This window comes from Vidua chalybeata, chromosome 6 (assembly GCF_026979565.1).
Source record: "Vidua chalybeata isolate OUT-0048 chromosome 6, bVidCha1 merged haplotype, whole genome shotgun sequence".
NCBI classification, from domain to species: domain Eukaryota; kingdom Metazoa; phylum Chordata; class Aves; order Passeriformes; family Viduidae; genus Vidua; species Vidua chalybeata.
In genome coordinates, this window is record NC_071535.1 from 3,350,114 (window position 1) to 3,370,341 (window position 20,228).

At 49.9% G+C, this 20,228-nt stretch overlaps 1 protein-coding gene across 6 annotated transcripts in view; it reads left to right on the top strand.

Moving 5' to 3' along the window:
- The window catches only part of SAMD4A (sterile alpha motif domain containing 4A), a 98,718-nt gene that overhangs the window by 58,254 nt on the left and 20,236 nt on the right, over positions 1 to 20,228 (top strand). For 4 of the 6 annotated variants that reach the window (XR_008431419.1, XM_053945510.1, XM_053945511.1 and 1 more), the window contains exons 3-4: positions 2,770 to 3,288; positions 19,674 to 19,937. Coding sequence is in view for 5 of the 6 variants with exons in the window: in XM_053945510.1 (XP_053801485.1) it covers positions 2,770 to 3,288; positions 19,674 to 19,937 (783 nt within the window). In the remaining variant the exon portion in view is untranslated. The remainder of the gene's footprint in view (positions 1 to 2,769; positions 3,289 to 19,673; positions 19,938 to 20,228) is intronic. The other 2 variants (XM_053945513.1, XM_053945514.1) reach the window with 1 other exon arrangement.

Sequence of the window (20,228 nt, forward strand, 5' to 3'; positions counted from 1 at the left end):
TGCAGAAAGTTCCAGGGAGAGTCTCCAGCGTTTCCAGCAAGCCATCTAGTGGCTTCCTATTAAAACACTTGCATGCCTTGGAACTGGGAGGGTGAATCTGGAGGGGTGAGTGCTGCTCACCACCGCAGTCGTGTCAGGAAACTGATGGGCAGAGTTCGGTCCTAAGTGGGAGAAGGTGCTGCTTTAACAGCCCTCTTCTGGCTCAGGGGTGGTGGGAGGGTTGGGCTAGCTGCTGGCTGGCAGCATAGGTCATGCAGAATCATAGAATCATGGAATATCCTGAGGTGGAGGGGACCCACATGGATCGTAGAGTCCAATTCCTGGGTCACAGAATATCCTGAGCTAGATATTGGTTTGCTCTTGTGCCTTCCCAAGAGCAAACCTGATGAATGATCCTACAGATGGAGATCTGGATCTGCATTTCGGTGGTGTGGGTTCAGTTACCCTAGCTCAAAAGCACACAGAGGCTATAGGGATAATCAGTGATTTAGAGCAGCTTCCTGTCTGGAGTGCATTGAAGACAGCAGACAGGGAGAGAGAATGGAAAGCTTTGGGGGATGTTTTCAGCGTTTCACCCGATGAAGTTTTGGGCACTGTGTTTAAAGCAAGCAGGAAGGGAGTGTTCTCCACCACGCAGTTCGGTTGTGGCTCCTGTAGCACAGCCTAAGACAGGGCTGGAAGTTTGAAAGCTTTACAGAGGGGTTTGGTCAACACTGGAGGAGAGACTGCCCTGGGGCTGGGAAGTGTCAGTTGGCTGGTCTGGGTTGATTTGGTAGGTGTTCAGAGTTTGTGTCAGCTCTTCAGAGAAACCTCTGGTGATGGAGATCCCACAATGTCCTAGGCCATCCTGCCCTACGGATGGCAGTTTCATCCTGTCCAACCTCATTCATCTTTGCTGCAGTTCAAGTCACAGAATCATGGAATTGTTTAGGTTGGAAAAACCCTCCAAGACCACTGAGTTCAACCATTCCCCCAGCACTGCCAAGGCCACCGCTGACCCCTGTCCCCAAGGGCCACATCCTCACGGCTGTTAAATCCCTCCAGAGATGGTGACTCCACCACTTCCCCGGGCAGCAGCAGATGTGGAGAGCAGCTCGTCCATGCCAGTGTTCACCTCTCAGCCAGGTGTCAGGCTGGCTGGTGCAGCTTTCCTGTGCAGCGTGGTGTCTGACTGATGTGGTGCTTCCCAAGCCAGCCTCTTGCCCACCTCGTGCTGCACAGCCCTTTGTTCCCACCTGCATGCAGATGTTTGCACCTGCTTAATGCAGATGTTTTTCACATCTCTCCAAATCTCATAGAAGCATAGAATATCCTAAGCTGGAAGGGGACCCACAAGGGCCATGGAGTCCCAACTCCTGACCCTGCACAGGACACTCCAGCAATCCCATCCTGTGCTTGAAAGCATTGTCCAAATTCTCCTGGAGCTCTGGCAGGCTGGTGCTGTGACCAATCCTTGGGGAGCCTGGTCAGTGCCCCACCACCCTGTGGGGGAAGAACCTTTTCCTGATCTCCAGCCTAAACCTCCCCTGACACAGCTTCATGCCACCCCTTCGAATCCTCAACACTGTGTGACCTCTAGTCCAGTTTGCTGGCGTGTTCTTCTTCCTTTTAGCACAATACCTGCATGTTGATCACATTTATCACATCACCCCTATCACCAATGACATTCTGGGTGCTGCCAGGCCCAGGACAGGTCTCCTTGCCCAGCACATCCTCCCAGTCTGACAGTGAATCAGCAGCACCAGCTCCCTCCATATGTTTTTCGGATGAGTTGTGTGCCCACATTAGAGCAGTTTCTCTCTGCTGTGCTGCTGAGGGAGCCATGTGCAGCAGCACCTAATGAATATCAAGATATACAGCACTGCCTGTTCCCCCAGCTATTCACAGGCCAGTTGCTCTGTCACAGAAGGAAATCAAATTGCTCTTGACAAATGGGTGTCGGCAGTCACTTATCATCTTGTTATCTTCTAAGTGCTTACAAATAGGTTGTTTCATTATTTGTTCCATCAGTTTTCCAGGAGTTCGAGTTAAGTGACCAGTTTGTAATTCCCTGACTTTTCCTTCTGCATATTTAAATCTAACCCATAGGTTTCTTTTTTCTTTTTTTTTCCTTTGTCTTCTGAAACCTCTCCTATTTGCTGTGATCTAACAGAGCAACAGGAGCTTTGGGGCTGCTTCAGCTGAGCCCTTCCCTCCTTTCCCCTTTCCTTTGGGGCTGGTGGATGCACCAACACCCTGATTGGATGATTGTGTTCCTGCTGGAAAGCTTCTTCCCTCTGTGGTTCTCTCCTGCGTTATCCCCTTTGAATCTTGACCTTTTCAATTTTCCAGCCAAGTTCTTTTGAAAGGTTAGCTTTATCCACTGAGTGCTTTTGTGTAGTATTTTCTGTAATCTGCAACAATATGAAAAGTTTTGGCCAAATCGTGATTTTGGCCCAAAATAAGAGCAACAGCAGTAGAGTTGGAAAATGGCTATACATGCATTTCCCACATAGAGTTGGGTGTAGTTTGGTTTTTTTCAGTGATTTTCAGGGGCATCTGGTAACTTTTGGTGTCCAGTTTGGCACGCTTTGCCCTGACAGTGGTTGTGGAGGGTGGTAACCCCCTTTGCCAGGGAGATGCTCACGCTGTGGAACCACACATGTGGAAATCCCTTCGGCATGTTGTATTTACCCTGCCACAGCTCGGTTATTTCTTTATTATCTCTTTTTTTCAATTCCTCATTAACCTCCTTTTTTTCCCCCCTACCCCTCCTTATTCCTTCAACAGGAATCATTAACCAGTGGCAACAGGAATCCAAGGATAAAGCGATCTCCCTCTTGTTAACCCACCTGCCTTTACTGAAGCCCGGCAACATCGAGGCGAAAGTCGAGTACATGAAACTCTTGCCCAAAATCCTGGCGCACTCGATCGAGCACAACCAGCACATCGAGGAGAGCAGGCAGCTGCTGTCCTACGCCTTGATACACCCCGCCACCTCCCTGGAGGACAGGAGCGCCCTGGCCATGTGGCTCAACCACCTGGAGGACCGCACGTCGGGGGGCTTCGGCGGGCAGGGCCGCGGCCGCTCGGACTCGGTGGACTACGGGCAGGCTCACTACTATCACCAAAGACAGAACTCCGACGACAAACTCAACGGGTGGCAGAACTCTCGGGACTCCGGCATCAGCGTCAGCGCCTCCAGCTGGCAGGACAAAAGCCTGGCCTGCGAGAACGGCCACCTGCCCCTCTACTCCTCCTCCTCCGTCCCCACCACCATCAACACCATCGGCACTAGCACAAGCACCAGTGAGTAGCCACGGGAGGCTCTGGGGACAGTCCCCCCCATCCCACTAGGAATTGCAGCTTTGGCGTGGTTAGCAGAGGGGCTAAACTCATCTGGGCCATGGAAAATGCCTTTTTTTTTTTCTTTTCTTTTTCCTTTCCTCACCTGCTTTTTTTATTTCCTGCTTGCCGTGTTGTTTTGTTTTTTTGTTTTTTTGTTTTTTTTTCCCTCTAGTGCTGTGGGATTTTAAAGACCTGGGAGCTGGAGAGGAGGGGAAAACAGCAAAGAGTAAGAAAAAGTTAGAGCAAAAAATGTGCATTACTGAAGGGACCCCCATGTGCTTCATGCAGCTTTGTGTAGATTTACAGTTCATGTTTCAAGAGTGGCTAAAGCAAGCAGGAAACTGAAGCTTCATGTCCAAAAGTGAGCTGGGGGCCTTGAGGCCAGTCCAGAAGTGTGCTGAGGACTTACTGAGGAGAAATGGGATTGGGACCCTGAGTGCAGGAAAAAGTTTTGGAAGCAGAGCTGGAATCCACCAGCTTCAGGGTATCTGAAAAACGTTCCCTTGTATTTTCAGGGCAGAGGCGTGAAGCTGGTGGTGATTGAGGAGTTTAGATGGACAGTTCTCAGTGTTTTCTAGGAGAGCTGGGTGGTTCTTCTCCCACAGAGACCTTGCCAGGTCTTGATGGATGGTGCAGAGCCCAAACCCAAGGCTTGGACACATGGAGAGCTCCGTGACTGGTTTTTGTGTGAAGCTGTAGTGCAGCTTTATCTGCTGTTCAAAGCAGCCATTGATACCTGTGAGCCTTCTTTGGGAGAGCAGGAATGCAGCATCTTTTCAGTGGGATTCAAAAGCTCCCCTGCACACCCTCTTGCTCTGTGGAGGGCTGTCACACCTTTGGGTGATGCCACCATGTCACCTGCAGGGCTGCATGTCCTCCTTCACTCTGAGATATTCAGAAGTCTCTCCAAGATGCTTTATCAGCATCTCCTAGAAATCAGGGATGCAGAGAGCACTTTGGGGAGGAGAGGCTTCTTGTGGCAGCAGCCCTGGTTTCTGTATCAGAGTGTGGAAAGCCACAATTAAATAGCTAAAAGCTTTAAAATGGTCACTTAAGGCTTCTGGGCTTTTCTCTCTCCTGTAGGAATTGTTTTTTTTTTTAAGTAGTGTTTCAAATCAACAGTGATATGAAACACAGCCCTGCCCCTCCTGTGTCCATCCTTGCAGGCAGGTGGGGATTTAGCAGAAGGTCTCAGCTTCTCCACAGACTCTAAACCTAATCATTCCCATCCAATCCCCTGTCTGTGAAGCCCCCAGCTCCTGCTGCTGTGGGACTGTGTGATGTTCAGCTTCTCTGAGGGCCAGACCCTGTGCTATGAAGCTGCTCCTGGGTGACTGAGCTGCATGAGAAGGGTCTGACAAGGAGGCAGGGTGAGAAAAACCCCATGAATCTACTTGCAGTCGGTCTGTTAAACCTCTCCAAGGATTATCTTTTGGGGGGTTTTCCATGTGGTTTTTGCATGCCTGGTGGTTCAGAGGCTTTGCACACCCTGGAAACAGAGGCTTCAGAAGGGGTCTGGCTCCTCGTGTCAGGATCTGGAAGCAGGGAGGTGTGGTGGGTGCAGCAGGTTGATCACTGACAATGGCTGGAGCGTTGCAAGATGCGTTAGGTTTTGAAAGACTCTCCCCACAAACCCCTTGGTGGATTTTTGGGCCTTTCTGTGCTCGGACTTAGCTCTCAGCAGAAGCATTGACCTACCCCTTGCCCATTGTGGACCCCAAGTACTGGCACAAGATGCCAAAACTGAGGCAATAGCTGAACTACTCAGCAGTGCCTGAGCTGCTGCAGGTTTTTTTCCTAAATTCTCTCCGAATTCGGTGTGTTCAGCAGCAGCTGGGACAGGAACACCTGTGGGTCTGCCAACAGCCCTACACTTCACCCAGTCTTCTGCTTGAATTCCTCCTCAATCTCTGCCACTTGCTTGGCTGCATCATCCTCTGCTAGTGATAGTTTGGGCCCACGTGTTAAGCTGTTGTAACTCCTGCAGACATATTTTGGTGGCACCATGCTCAGACAACCGTGGGCTGAGCTGGAGGTGACCCAACCACACTTCATGTGTCAGTTCATAAACTTCCTTAACACAATATTTGGCTTGGGCAAAAGCCTGGTAAGTCCACAGATAGATGCTAAAAAATAAACACGGCTGTCAGCCTTTGTCCCAGCCCCTTGACTCAATCAATATGTTTATTAATCTTTTATTCCAAAGCAAAGCCCTCAGCTCCTTAGTGTTTGTTTAGGTTTTAGTGTTGTTATTAGTTTTAAGTTCTCCCTCTTACTCAGAGGTGTTTATCTGTGCAGAGGCTTTAATCCAGCAACAACCTGCAGGGCACAACCTTCCCTGACCCATGCCTGCAAAGGCACTGCCTGTTCCTGACACCAAAATGGGGCAAAGTCTTTTTCAGAACAGTGATGTGGTGATCTTGCCTGAGCTACGTTCTTCTGGTGCTGTGGCACAATGAGATTTAATGCTGTCATGGCACAGGGCTTACATATGGGTGGCTGAAGCTCATGTGATGTTTTGCTTTGTGCTGTCCTTGACTTTGACTCGATCTAGACTCCAGTTTTGAGATTTGGTTCAGGATTGGTTTGTCTCCAGCTCTCCCATAACTGCGCTGACAGGGGTTAGCAAGGGTTTAGCCAAGGCTTGAGGAGATGTTACAGCAGGCAAGTCTGGAATGTTCTGAAGGAGTCACTCTGGATTTGCCACACTAACGATGCTCCAGGAGTGGGACCAGTGTTCTAAGTGATGAATTTGGGTCTGGAGTTAACAGAGGATATGGACTCACCCCAAACAATGGAAGTTGGCCCAGAGAAGCTGTGTCTCTGTGTCTGTCTCATCCTTGGAAGTGCTCAAGGCCAAGCTGGATGAGCCTTCAGTCTGGTCTAATGGAAGGTGTCCAGCCCATGGCAGGGGAGTGGAACCAGATGGGCTTTAAAGGTCCCTTCCAACCCAAACCATTCTGGGATTCTTTGATGTTCATGTGCTCCTTCCCATCCACTGCATCAGCAATTCCTGCAAAGCTTGAGATGCAACTTTAAACCAAGCTTTAGCATGCTAGGAGTCCAGACAGCCTTGGCATGGGCTCGGGAGCACAGGCAGGGAGGAGGCTGGAGCTGCTCCGGCGTGGGGGACGGGGTGAAGCCTGGAGCCCTGGCTCTGTGGCCAGGTCAGGCAGCAGTTGCAAAATGTTGGGGTTGCACAACGCCTTTGTGATGGAGACACGGCCTGGAAACTCTGAAGGGACAGAAGAAAGCAGCTTGTTTTCAAAGCTGCCAACAGCTTCTGGAGTGGGGGCTCCAGCTCCTTCCCTTCCCCTGTGACTGGCTCCACCCGAGTGCGGTCTGATGGCACGGCAGGATTTGCTGTCAGATGGAAGCACAGCTTAGCCCTGTGTGTTTTCCACCCTCTTGGAAGGGAATCTGTGCAGAGGCAAAGGAGGGTCTGTCGTTAGCTGTGCTGAGGAGGAGGATTGCAGATGCACTGGTCTCATCTGGACCATAAAGTCACAGGTCAGTGAGGGACAGATACAGTCAGAGACCTTCCTGCAGAGCAGGAATCCCAGGCACGGTGTTCCTACTGGAGGGATGTTGCACTCTGGTGTTTCAGTGTCACTGCACTGCCTGGGTTCCCCTGAGAGGGAGCAGAGAGGTCCTTGGCCCAGCAAAGCTCTTGCCAGTCTGGAGCCACCCTTCCTCTCCTGCACAAATGGGAAAGATGCCGGGTGCTCAGGCCTGCTACACCCTTCCCATGGGAGCCTCTGCCAGAAAACTGGTGGTGTTTGTCTACAAGGAGAAGGAGAGCAAGCAGAGCAAGGGAGGAGAAGTACTCACCTGTACAAATTTCTTGTCCTGAAAAAGAAAAATCTCCAGCTTGTCCTAGAGGTGAAGAGAAGTAAATCGGGGTTCTTCCTTCCATGCACCCCATCCCAGGTTCAAACTGACAGAGAGCAGGGTTAAACTGGATATTGGGAAGAAGTTCTTCCCTGTGAGGCACTGGTTGCCCAGAGAAGCTGTGGCTGCCCCTGGAAGTGTCCAAGGCCAGATTGGGCAGGGCTTGGAGCAACCTGGGATAGTGGAAGGTGTCCCTGCCCACGGCAAGAGATTGCACTAGATGATCTCTAAGGTCCCTTCCCACCCAAACAATTCTGTGTTTCTGTGATCCTGCCCTACAGGCAGATCTGCAGCTGCTGTGTGTCAGAACATGTGTGTGACATGGCTTGCTGCAGGATTTTGCCAACATTTGTTCCAGGTGTGGAATCCCCAGTGAGAGGGCAGATGAACGTGCTGGAGCTCTCCCCGAGTCATCAGGGAATTGAGGTGGAACAAACGACACCAAGAAAGCTCTTGCCATGAACAGAGTGTGGGTTTCCTGACTCTTCCTCCCCTACCCTGCTGCCTACCACTAGAGACAGCCCTGTTGCCATACCTGGTGTCCAAACTGAGCTGGTAATGTGATACCTGCCAGTTTTAACCCTGATCTGTGTTGGGTTGATGGGCAGCTTCAAAGTTGTCGTCCTCTGTGTAGATTTCAGCAGCAACTGAAGGGAGTGCATTGTGTGTCCTCAGCCTGTGTTTGCCTCACACGGGGGAACAGACATTTCCTCCCATGCAGACTTAGCAAAACATGTCATGAGAAAATGAAAAAGTCTTAGTGAGGTTACAGCAGTGAAGCAAACAAATGTCCTGTTCTTGCCGGAGGTGGATTAGCTTTTGGAATTGCCTTCAGAAAATCGTTGCTCAGTTGGCCTTGCTGAGACTTGGCACCCTGGCACTCATCCTGCCAGCTGGGGACACCTCTCACGTCTGCTTTTTTTCTCTTTTACTGATAGACTGAGAAAAGCTCGTTGGCCTTTATTACACTTGAGCTTCTCAGTGGTGCCAGACAAGGGCATTTGTTGTCTTGCTCATGCCCTCTAGTGTCACGCACAATGGGCAGAGAACACTTCCAGAAGTCTCACACTTTGTCAGGTTCCCAGTGCTACAAAATCTTGCTAATCCTGTAGCTTGAAATCAGAACTGTTGTATGAGAAGATCAGGTGTGAGCAGAGTTATTTGCTGAAATCCATGTACATCAATAGAGCAGCAAACAGGAGTGAGAACAATGTAGAATCACTTAGGTTGGGAAAGACCTTTAAGATCATCAAGTCCATCTGTAATCTTCTACTCCAGCACTGAACAGCAGATACAGATTTTCTGTCTCCTCTATAAATTCAAAGCTCTTTGTCCCTGGGCTGCAGACCATCACTCAGCCAGCGAGATGAGTGGTCCCCCACCTCACCCTGGAGGCCACCAAGCACTGGAAGTGGTGGTGGAGAACGAGAGCGATGTCCTTTTGAGGTGTCAGCAAGAAAAGATCTGGGAAAGATCTGCCCCTGCTCTTGAGTGTGCTTCACAGCCAGTGTCCCTTCCTGTTCTAACCCTGAAACTTCAGGCCAGCTGCCCCTGCTCGTTTGGGTCCTCCTTTGAGCCTGTTTGGCACATTCCCTTCACTTCTTTGCTCCCAAAGGATCTCTTTTCTCACTGTGTCTTTGGCTGAGTGACAAAGGTCCATGTGATGCTGAGGTCCCACCTTCAGTCATCTCCACAGGGTTTCCAGCCTGACACCCAAAGCTCATCAGCCAATTTCTTGTCTTCCAAACATCATAGCCTGCACTGGGAAGGCAAAAAAAGACAGATTCACAAGGTGACTTAGAGTAACCCATCAGCCACTGAAAAGCACTGAGCTCAGGATATCTGGAAGAGTGATTGTTCTGTTTTGTTCATTTGGAACTTGCAGATCACAGGTAGCTTTGCTCATAGGGTTGCCCATCCTTGCAGCCATGGGGCAGAAGTCTCTTACCAGCAGCTGTTGGCTCTCAGGGCATGCAGGTGGCCCTGGGGGATGTGGGTGGCTCTGGGAGACACGGGTGGCTCAAGGGGGATTCCAGTGCCTCTGGCAGGATGTGGATGGCTCTGGGGGAATATGTGTGGCTCAGGGAGGGTATGGATAGCTCTGTGGGGATGCAGATGGCTCTGAGGGGATGGGGTTAGCAGGGCAGAGCTGATGTCACCTGAGGCATCAGACAGCACAGAGACAGAGCAGGGTCCTCACTGCCGTGCCCGCTCTGCTCTCAGGTGGGAACGAGTGACAACACAGGGCATATGTGCAGCCTACAGCTTTTGGGATGTGCTGGTCCTGCTGTAGCAGGGTGTGGAGCAAGTGAGGGATCCCTGCTTGCCAAGCAGAGTGAGTAGGCACTGAAGGGAACACATTTCCCATGGGTGTGCTCTGGCAAGTGGATTTTCACATGGGCAGCAGGATGGATCTTGTGGCTCTGCTTGACCCCTCATCAGCCACGATGCTTGGAGGCAGAGATGTCACCAAAAGGTCTCCAAAAGGAAAGAGGAGAGCAGACCTCGAGGCTGGGCTCAGTGGTGACTTGCAGCAGGATGGCTCATAACCATGTGTGGTCAGTAGAGGCACATGTGAGCGCTCCTAAACCAGCCCTCATGACACCTCAGAGATGTGCTCTGGGCTACCTTAGCCCTTGCAAACGCTGGGTTTGGGTAAGCCCTGGGTTGGGGAAGCCATGGAGCAGGTGGTGGTTGGTGTGCATGGATGGGGAGGAGGAGAGGGAGCACTGAGTGCCAGCCAGAGACATGTGGCTGTCCCCAAAGTGGGCATGTCACACATGTGTCCTCTGGGATCACACATGTGTCCTCTGGGATCACACAGTTCCTTCCTCCAGACCTGCTTTATGCAAGGTTTGGTCTGTACTCACACATGGAAACAGCGTGAAGCTGTGTCAGGGGAGGTTTGGGTTGGGTATCAGGAAAAGGCTGTTCCCCCAGAGGGAGGCTGGGCACTGGAATAGGCTTCCCAGGAAAGTGGTCACAGCCCCAAGCCTGACAGAGTTCAAGGAGTATTTAAACACTCCCAGGCACAGGATGGGATTCTTGGGATGTCCTGTGCAAGGCCAGGACCTGGATTGAATGATCCTTTTGGGTCTCTTCCAGCTGTGCATCCTCTGTGATTCTGTGCTCTTACAGAGCACTGCTCCCACATTCACATACAGAGCAGCTCTGCAGCTTCCTGGCTGGAACGAGGCCACCTAATTTGGGAATCTCTATTCCAGCAGCACCCAGGGATGTTCCCACCCTCTCAGCTTGTGAAATCCCAGTGCAATCACCAGCTGTAGATGCTCAGGGCAGGGAATGCCTGCCGTGGTTTGCTGTTGAAGTGTTGCTTGTCCCTTGATGGGAGGGTAGGACGCTATCCTTGACGTGCAAGCTGGGATGGGGGGAGATTGAATCTTGTGGCTTTGATGCCACCTCCACTTTCCTTACAGCAGTCTGGGTGTCTTGGGGATGGATGTTAGGAAGCAGCAGCAAGGGTTTTGTGTGTATCCTGCAGTCCCTGGGATTCCTGTCACCAATGAATGCTGCTTCTGACCTGGAAGTGGCGCAGAAGCCGCCAGGGCAGCTGATTGATGCTCTCTGGGTTGTGGAGCAGTCAGACAGCCCCAGTAATTCTCTCAGACCCCTCAGCAGTCTCCTCTCTCTGGGAGCTTTTGTTGATGGATGGACCCTCCTAGACCTGGGTGTATTTTTGCAGCTGCCCTGGTGCCTGTCGGATACGCTGTGGTCACTCAGTGCGTGGGAGCTTGGTGCTCTCCCGAGGGAAGCTTTGCTTTTCCCATCACCCCACGAGCACCTCTGGGTTCCTCTCTGCACTTTGTATCACCCCTGGAGCCATCAGCAGGGGACTGGGGGCTCTGTCTGGGAGCCAGGGATGTTCGTCAGCACCTCCACTATTAACTTACATCTGTTAAGGGCCTTATGAGTAATTCCCTCCTCAAACCTTTCTTGCTTCTCCGTGACCTCATCCCAACACCACCATTCCCCAGCCTTCTCTCAAGGCATCACTAAAATCACATTTGTGATGCTTTCCTGAGCATCTTCATGCAGCAAGAAACCCCTGGAGAGAATCCCCTTCCCGTTGCTCATCCTTTGAATCTGTGCAACCCCGGGCTTTGGCAAGTAGAGGAATGGAAAGAGATGAGCTCTCCTTCCCCCCACCATCACACAGCATCTGCAGAGAAGTGGCAGGAGGGCACGGAGGAAGGATGGGAGTGCTGTGGTTTGGATTCATCTGGAGCATCTCCAGTCTCCTTCCCGACAGCACCGGGACTTGCTGTGTTCTCCTGACTCAGTAACACACTGCTATTTAATTAACTTTTGACTTCTGGTTTAAAGGAGCGGTGCACAAAATAGTTATTTACTTCATTTGGAAATTCTTTTATTCGTTACCATAATTATAGCTTCCTCCCCCTTTCTTTCTTTTTTTTTCTTCTTTTTTCTTTTTTTTTTTTTCCCTTTTTTTTTTTTTTTTTGATATTTTAATTAGCAGGGGAAGGGAGGGAGGGAGGGGGAATATTTGCTGCTCTCCTTGTGGTTATCACATCCTTCAAATTACTAAAAGAGGCTGGGATAATAGGTCTGGTGATTATATATAGGCACCATCTGCTCTGTGGCTGCTTCCTATCAAAGTGCAGTTAGGAGAGTGCAAGGAGGATATTTTCTCCCCAGCTATATTAAGACTGTTTCCATCTCGGCTCCAAAGCAAAGCTCTCTGCATGCAAATGGATCAAATGCACTGTAATCAATGGCTCAGTTTTGGCAGCCTTGAAGCTGTTTTTTTTTGGTTTTTTTTCTAAATTTTGTTTTATTTTCCCCTCAAGTTTTGCTGTTCCCATCCGTTATGCAATTTTATTTCAGGCTGGTGGTTCTGATTTGATGTTTTCTTGTAACCATAGTCCCCCCTGTTTGCTGAGCCATGCGGTCTCGTGTTAGCTGGCGCAGGGATCTGTGCCATAACTCGAATGCGAGGCAATATCTGAGCAATCAGGAATGTTTTGGAGGATGATGAAGGCAGATTTTTAGGATGCATCTGTTGTGGGTATGTAGAGGAGGTGGAAAGCTGAGCTGAGCTAATTTGGAGCAGTAATGGGAAGGAATTAATACTTGGTTTATAATACCAGCCATGGCTGTCCTGTTGCTGCTGGGGATTGCTGGGGAGAATTGCAGGGCTCAGGATTTGGGAGTCACAGAATTTTAGAATTCCAGACTGATTTGTGTTGGAAGGAACCTTAAAGAACATCCAGTTCCACCCCCTGCCATGGGCAGGAACACTTTCCATTATCCCAGGTTGCTCCAAGCCCTGTCCAGCCTAGACTGAAACACTTCCAGGGATCCAGGGGCAGCCACAGCTGCTCTGGGCACCCTGTGCCAGGGCCTCACACCCTCAGAGGGAAGAATTTCTTCCCAATATCCAATTTGACCCTGCCCTCTGTCAGTGAGAAACCATTCCCCCTTCCATGGGGTGTCCCATCTTTTGCATCTTCTCATGGGGGGAGCTGGACACTGTGTTTGCCCCTTGGTGGCCTTGGAGACCCAGGAGGCTTCTCTTTTCTCCTGGAGCTGGTAAGATTTTGTGCTTTTGAAAGAGAAGGAATAAGACATGACCAGCCCACATGGAAGGGGAAGGTGCTTGGGATGGGGTGTGTGAGTCCCCAAGAGGTGGAGGCCAGAGGAAGGTTGAAACACTGAGGAATTTCTCTTGCAAAATTTGTGCCATGGTGCCTACAAGAGAGGGGGGAGTAGGTGGCTTTTTTGAATGAGTGAAAGTGGCTAAAAAGAGGTAAGGGAGGGGAAAATCCAAAGTGAGTTGGCAAGGATGGAAAAGGCTGCAGGTCTGTTTCAGTCTGGGTGATGACAGTGGCATGTACATCACGTGAGACTCTTATTGTCCTCATGGATTTTGTCACTGCTAAAGACACCCTGCCTCCCTGCTCTCACTCCACAGCTTTCTAATGACTCTGGGGATTACTGGATCCCAGTTTCTTGGGGTAATTCCAGAGGTTTGGTATTCACCCATTTCACTTGACTGGTTTAGGGCTGTTTGTTTCTCACTCCCAGTTTTCCACAGGTTGCACCTTGCTGTGTGAAGGATGCACATTCTCAATAGCTGTAAAAGTGGTGGATTGGATGGGTTTCTCCATCTGGAGTGTGGTGGAAGCTGATGCTGGTGGAAATCTCAGCAGGGAGATGCTCCTCAGACCAGGGATTGAGGCAGTGGGGTGCCCTGGCTGCTACTTGAGCAAAGAAAATGTTCTTGGACATCCCTTTTGGGTGGAAAAGGACGTTGGGAAGAAGAGTTTCTGCATCCCAGTGCTGTTTATCTGGCTTCTTTCGTGAGCCAGGGGAGGAATTTCTCCCAGGAGCCCATAGCAAAAGCTATTTTCTGGGATAATTAGGGAGGCTTGGTTCAGCACAGCAGCATTTGATGTTAATGGACTGGGATTCCCCAGGGACAAACAGTGATTTTCTGTAGTTTGTGTATAAGTTTAGAAGAAAAAATGCATTTATTGGCCTGGACATTGGGGCATAGTGTTTACCCCAAGAGACTCCTTGGTTTAGGGCAGCACCTCCTTGCCACATACCCCTAATCCTCCGTCCCCACCCATTCCCACCTCCCTGAGCCACCATTCCATGCATTCTTTTGTCTGTGAGTTAAATCCTGGTTGGATTCACATCTATTCTGTCTTGCTCCCACCTTGCTGGGTGCTCCAGTGGGAAGCAAGGGCCTGTCAGTACTTGGAAGGGGCTCATAAAGAAGAGGGAAAGGGATTTCTTACATGGGCTGATAGTGACAGGACAAGGGGGAAATCTTTAAATTTGTAGTAAGTTTTAAAACTTATTTAAAATAAGTTTTAAATTAAAAGAGGGGAAATATAGATTAATTTTAAGAAGACATTCTTGGCTGTGAGGGTGCTGAGGCCCTGGCACAGGGTGCCCAGAGAAGCTGTGGCTGCCCCATCCCTGGAAGTGTTCCAGGCCAGGTTTGATGGGCCTTGGAACACCCTGGGACAGTGGAAGGGGTCCCTGCCCATGGCAGGGGGTGGGACTGGATGTTCTTTAAGGTCCCTCCCAACCCAAAGCATCCCAGGATTCTGTGAAGGAGCTTGAAAGCAGCTCCTGAGCTCCTGCTGCTTGGTGAGACAAGCTGGGCTTCCTTCCAGAAACGCATCCCGTCGGATTGCTGGAGCCACCAGGGTCTGAATTTACACATCTTTAGATGCAGCCCCGCTCCTGCTGCCACACAAATGAGTAAATAACAGCCACAGCAGCTCCTGCTGGAGCCAAACAGCAGGTCCACGTGTGTTTGTGCCATGCAGGGAATTTCAAAAGCCCCTGTGAGGGTTCCTTCCCCGCTGAGCCTGGATGGGGCCTCGCATGCGCTGCTCGGAGAGAGCAGCAACAAAGGGGTTATTGTTTCTCTGTCCAGTTTCTTCAACAGGAAACTGTGTTTAAAAACACCATTTCTTAAAAAAAGGTTTGCTTGACAGCCTTTTCTGCAGTCTGTGCTTCTTCCCATCTCTCTGCTCGAGGCAGCACTCTGCTTGTATGGGGTTTTTTCTTGATGCAGGGGTTAGTACCACTGATTTCCTAATACCATTATTCTCCTTTCCCCAGTGGCTTCTTGCATTTAGGACCCTGAATTTCACCCCTTCATGGGTTAGATCTGCCCGTGGTTCAGAGGTCAGGACATGGATTATCCAGCTCCTACAAACACAGTTGAAGTCACAGCCACAGAACACAGATAGATTAAAGAAAAAAAGGCACAAACAAGAGACTCCAAGGGTTAGGGGATGTTGAGCCGAAAAATGTTCCACCAGGTTCTGCTCTGGCTGTGCTGGAGCTGCCTGGGGCAGCGTGGGGAGCGGGTGAATGAGGTGCCCAGGAAGGAGGCTGGGTGCCAGCTGGGCAGTGTGACCCACTGGCAGCTCTTTCCAAGGGTTCTGGGCAGAGAAAAGTTGGAAAAGCCCTGGGCATTGGTCTGCCAGCACGGGGAAGCCTTCCTGGAGGAGAGGATGTGTCGTGACTGGGATAGCAAGGAGGAGGCAGAGGGGAGGACTGAGTTGAACTTGGGGTTTGCTTTGTCAGGGGGGTGCTCAATGTTCCCTCTCCCTGGGGGAGCTTCCAGGCTGCACAAAACCTTGTGTGGATTAAAAACATCCCCACTTTTTGGGGTCAGGCTGCTGTTCCAGGTACCAACAGACCAGGAAAGGAGCTGTATGTGATCAGATGCTGCCTGAGGATGCACCATAAACAACTTTGCAGCCAAAAAGTGCCATTTCTAGACTAAAAAAAAACCAAAAGAAGTTCCCAAAGAGTTCAGTATGCACCTTGCAGTGCTTTTTCCTTTCTGCAAGCACAGGGAGGATGTTATTTGGAATTGTAACCTGATGTAGGGAGCCTGTGCTGCTCCTTTGGGTGTCAGGGGCATGGTGGGGACTGGAGACATTCTGAATACTCCCAGTGGTGGGTTTGGTTCTCACTGGAAACTCTCACACGTGTCTCCTTTCAAGGACTTTTGCAGCACTCTAAGCCAGATTTCACAAAGGCCAGAGGGAGAGTGAGCACCTTGTCAGCTGTCCCATGCTGTGTGGAGGAAGGTCTGCCTGTAGAGCCCAATTTCTCAGCTCTAATTACAGGAATGGGTGGCTTTTCCCTTCTCAGGCTGAAAAAAAATTGGCCCAAAACCCTGAGAAACCACAACACAAATGTCTGACGCTGTTCCACATGGTCCTCAGCGAACAAAAACCCTCTTGAAATCAGCCCTTGCCTCCCAAAATAGGCAGCACCACTTCAAAAGGGAAGAGAGGGGGAGGAAAAAAAATCCCAAACCCAAGGCTTCAGGGGGTGAGAGCACTTGCAGCCTCAGAGTTTCTATAAGTGTGTTGTGGTGCCTGCCAGCCCAGCCAGGGTTTGGTCTGAGATACATCCAAATTTGCCTGGGGAGGGGGTGATCCCACAGGGATGCTCCCAGCGTGGTCAGCAGCTGCCTCCTGTCACGGGGAGCTTTGTTGCCCTCACTCCTTCTCCATCCTCTACTTTTTTTTTTTTTTTTTTTTTTTTTAACCTGGGAATATCACCCTGAGCTTGATCCCAGTCTGGAAATCATGGAGAGGTTTCTTGCAAGGAAACCTGGTCCTGGTGTGGGCTGAGCACAGCCCTGGCTGCTCAGAGCCGAGCAAAGGGGCAACACCAGCTCACTTATTCCAGAGAAAACCATGATCTGCTCCCACCCCTGGCCCACTGGACACCAGTTTGGAAGGAGCTGGACCAGGCAGTGCCTGTGTAGAGTCTTGCAGCCCTAAAGGGCAGGAAAACACTTCTAAACCAGAAGTGGGGCACGCTTGAAAGCCAGAGGGGATCTGTGTGCCAGCGTGGGATGCCCTTTGGAGCGGTGGTTTCCCCTCTTTGTTTGCCCAGCTCACAGCACTCAGAGAGGCAGCCGTGCCCACCCACCTCCTGGGAGCTTGTCTTGGCCCAGAATAACATTTTAGATTTCCTTTTTAAATGAAAGCTTAATATTTTTGTAGTAAAAGAAAAGGAGGCACGAGTTTAAGGTGATAAACTCACACTTGGTTTTCTTCTGCTGAAGTTAAAGCCCACGTGGGCCATTCATTTTAGCCAGGAGCAGCCCTGGATTCACCTTGGACCATCCAAAAAGCACACAGAATGGTCAGATTCAGGGCAGGACCTACAATAAACTGATGCTTTGGAAATAATTAGCTACATCCTCTTATTTCAAGAAGCTGAGGGAGTGACCACAAGCAGCAATTAATAAATACTATTAATAAATATAATAAATATGGGCATTTATTAATCTCCTGGGGGATTAGAGAGTAAAAGAGGGGTACCATCCCAGGATTCTCAGCCTTTTTTAGTGCTGATGGAAATGGCTTAGAGGGTTTGCAAGAAACCACATTATCAGCAATAAAAAGCAGACACTAAAGTTAGGCCAGTTCTAAGAGCCCTTAAATCATCTCAGTCTGGTCCCCAGAGTAGCTGGGCTGGTTTCAGAGAGCTGGGGACTTGCAGCATCCTTTGCAGAGGGATTATCCCTGCTGCATCTCAGGGGTTGTGTGAACTGACTCACAGTTCAGGAGAAATCTGGCTTAGTAAAACGTGTCCCCTTGGATCCAGCATTGCGTTATCTCAGGGAAAGAAGTGGAACTGATTTTTGTCTGGTGCACTGGATGGTTTCTAATTGTCCCTGGCCATCCTTTGGAGTTCATTATTTCTCCTTCAGCTGACACCGGCTTCTAATTAGGGGACATAAAATTAAGATGGAAGAGCAGCAGTTTGCAGGGGTATTGCTGCTCGTGAAGGAATCTGGGCTGGATTTATGCCAAAAATACCCTCTTGTGTGCAGGGTGGAGCAAGCACTGCTGGGTACCAGTGGCTGCACACACCCTGTAAGAGCTGGATTAGCAGAGCAGCCCTTGGCCTCCTGAAGGGGGACAATTAACCTCAGTCCTCCTTGGCCCTTCTCCTGCATGTCTCCTTCATCTGAGGGGCACAAATATTTCCTAAATCAGTGTTTTTCCTACAGCAAATTCAGGGTGAATTCTCTCCCCATGGCAGAGTGACCATAGCTGGGGGCAGCAGGCACAGAAGGGCTCTGGGTGATGTGGAGCCAATGCTCAGCCCTGGTGATGCATTTTAACCAATTTATCCTTTTTTTTTTTTTTTTTTTTTCCCTATAATTCCCCCTATATTTGGGGGGTTTTAAATCCTAAATATATTTTTCTCCTGGGAGGGTGATGTGGCATCTGCAGATGCTGTTTTGGGGGTACAATTGCAAAGCCAAGAGCTGAAAAAGCTTGCCCAAGACCTTCTGAAATCCATCTATTTCCCCATCCAGATGCATCACATCACATCACAGCTTTAGGAAGCATAACACTGCTCTGGAAGCAATCTCAGGATCTCATTGACATCCTTTTCTGCCAAGAGACTTCTGGAAGATGTTTGTATAGTTTCTAAATGGGAAGGGAATAAATTCTTCCCCATAAGCCACCCCAGTGCTTCCCTGCAGAGCGTGGTGTTAGTGTTGTGTGTTGGCACAAGAAAACCCTTTCAGAAGTAGGAATTATTTAAACATTACAGAAATCCACAGGTTTTTTTGGCCTCATCCAGCAGCTGCCTGTGGTACCAGCTGCTTTTTGCAGGTGGTTAATAAATGCAAATGTGCTCTGGTGTTTCTCTCTCCCCTCCTTTTGTAACCCCACTACTGCCTCATTTTCATGCCACTCCTGGTCAGCAAGCTGGCTTTGATGGTGGGTTTTCCCCCAGGCTTGAGCTGGGAATTAAGCCTGGCTTAACCTTTGCAGCACAGTGCACCTGGCTGGGGGTTTTCCACCAGTTTATATTTCCACCAGTTTCCACTCGTTTATATTAAATAATAACATGGAGAGGAGTCTGAGTGGTTTTGGTGAACTGCTGTAAATGCAAAAAGGGGATTAAGGAGCTTTAGGGCTTTGGTGCTTTAGATGGAAAAGCCATGAGAACAATGAATTTCCCCCAGGTTTTGTACAGTTTAAAAATTTGGTTTGGAAAGAAAAATTGAAAAGTCTTTGCTTCTGTCTCTTATAGGCTGAAAGGTCATTCTAATCCATCTGCCCTCAGGTTTTCCTGGAGCAGGGAAATTTTCCCTGGTTTGCATCCTAAATCTGCATGTTAAATTACATGCACCATGTTTATCGTTAGACCAGTACTTTAGTGACTCTGAGTGATGGAATTGGAATTTTGTTAAGCAAACAAAACAATCTTTTAATGCTTTTTTCAGTATTTAAAACAGAGATGGTCCTTGGAAGTGTTTAAGGGACAGGGCTTGGACAGGGCTTGGAGCAACCTGGTCTAGTGGAATGTGTCCCTGCTCATGGCAGGGGGTTAGAATGAGATCTGTAAGGTCCTTTCCAACACAAACCATCCCATGATCCTGTGATTTTAGTAGGACTCAACAAGGCTGAGACATTCCTATGGATGAGAAGTACCCCTGCAGTGATTTTGGGAGATGTGTAAGTGCTCCTGCTTCAGGGCACAAGCCAGGTGCTAACCCAGAGGGAGAGACAGAGCAGCTTCCCTTGGATCTCTGTAGGGACATCCCCATCCTGGGGATTTTTACACTCCAGAACTGCTCAACTGATGTTTTTTCCCTAAAGATGGAATCCACACAACACCTTCCCTTGAGCAGCCCAACGTAGCTCGTGTGACCCCATCTCCTTGCAGGTGCTCCCATCCTTTTTGCTTCCCAGGAGGCAAAGCAGAGAGCTCAGGGTAGGGCTCAGGGGTGCTGCAAAGCCATCAGCCAGGCACCATGGCCAACTACCACCACGCATTTTATAATTTCATTTGATTTTTTTTTTTTTCTTTTTCGGGGGACTCCGCTGCATCCCGGGCCGCGAGGGGGGAATAACCTCTTTGATTTTATTTTTTTTTTTTTTTTTTTTTTTCAGTTCTCTCAGGCCAGACACACCACAGCCCTTTGAAACGCTCTGTGTCCCTTACCCCACCCATGAATGTGCCAAACCAACCTCTAGGACATGGATGGATGTCTCATGAGGACTTACGAGCTAGAGGACCCCAGTGCATCCCTTCCGATCATGCCCCCCTGTCTCCACAAAGCAGTGTAGCCTCTTCGGGAAGTGGTGGGAGTGAACATTTAGAAGATCAGCCTTCCGCTCGTAACACATTCCAGGAGGAAGGGAGTGGGATGAAAGGTGAGTGACAAACCAGACCCCGACCCCCACCCCCCCTCCCCAGCACCCAGAGGCAGGAGGGGAAGAGCCTCCCGTGCTCCCGGCAGCGCGGGGCTCTCGGTTGGGGTTTTGGGGCCTCCCGGCGTTCTCTTCCCGCCTTAGGAATTGAGCTTTAGGGGAGCGCGTTGGGTTTTCTTTTTAAGTAGCAGCTGGTCCTGATCTGACGTCTTGCACTTGGGTGCCGGTGGGCTGGTTTTGCCCCAGAATCCTGTGAGCTGCCAGCTTTCCAAAAAGCTGGATTTTTTTTCCATT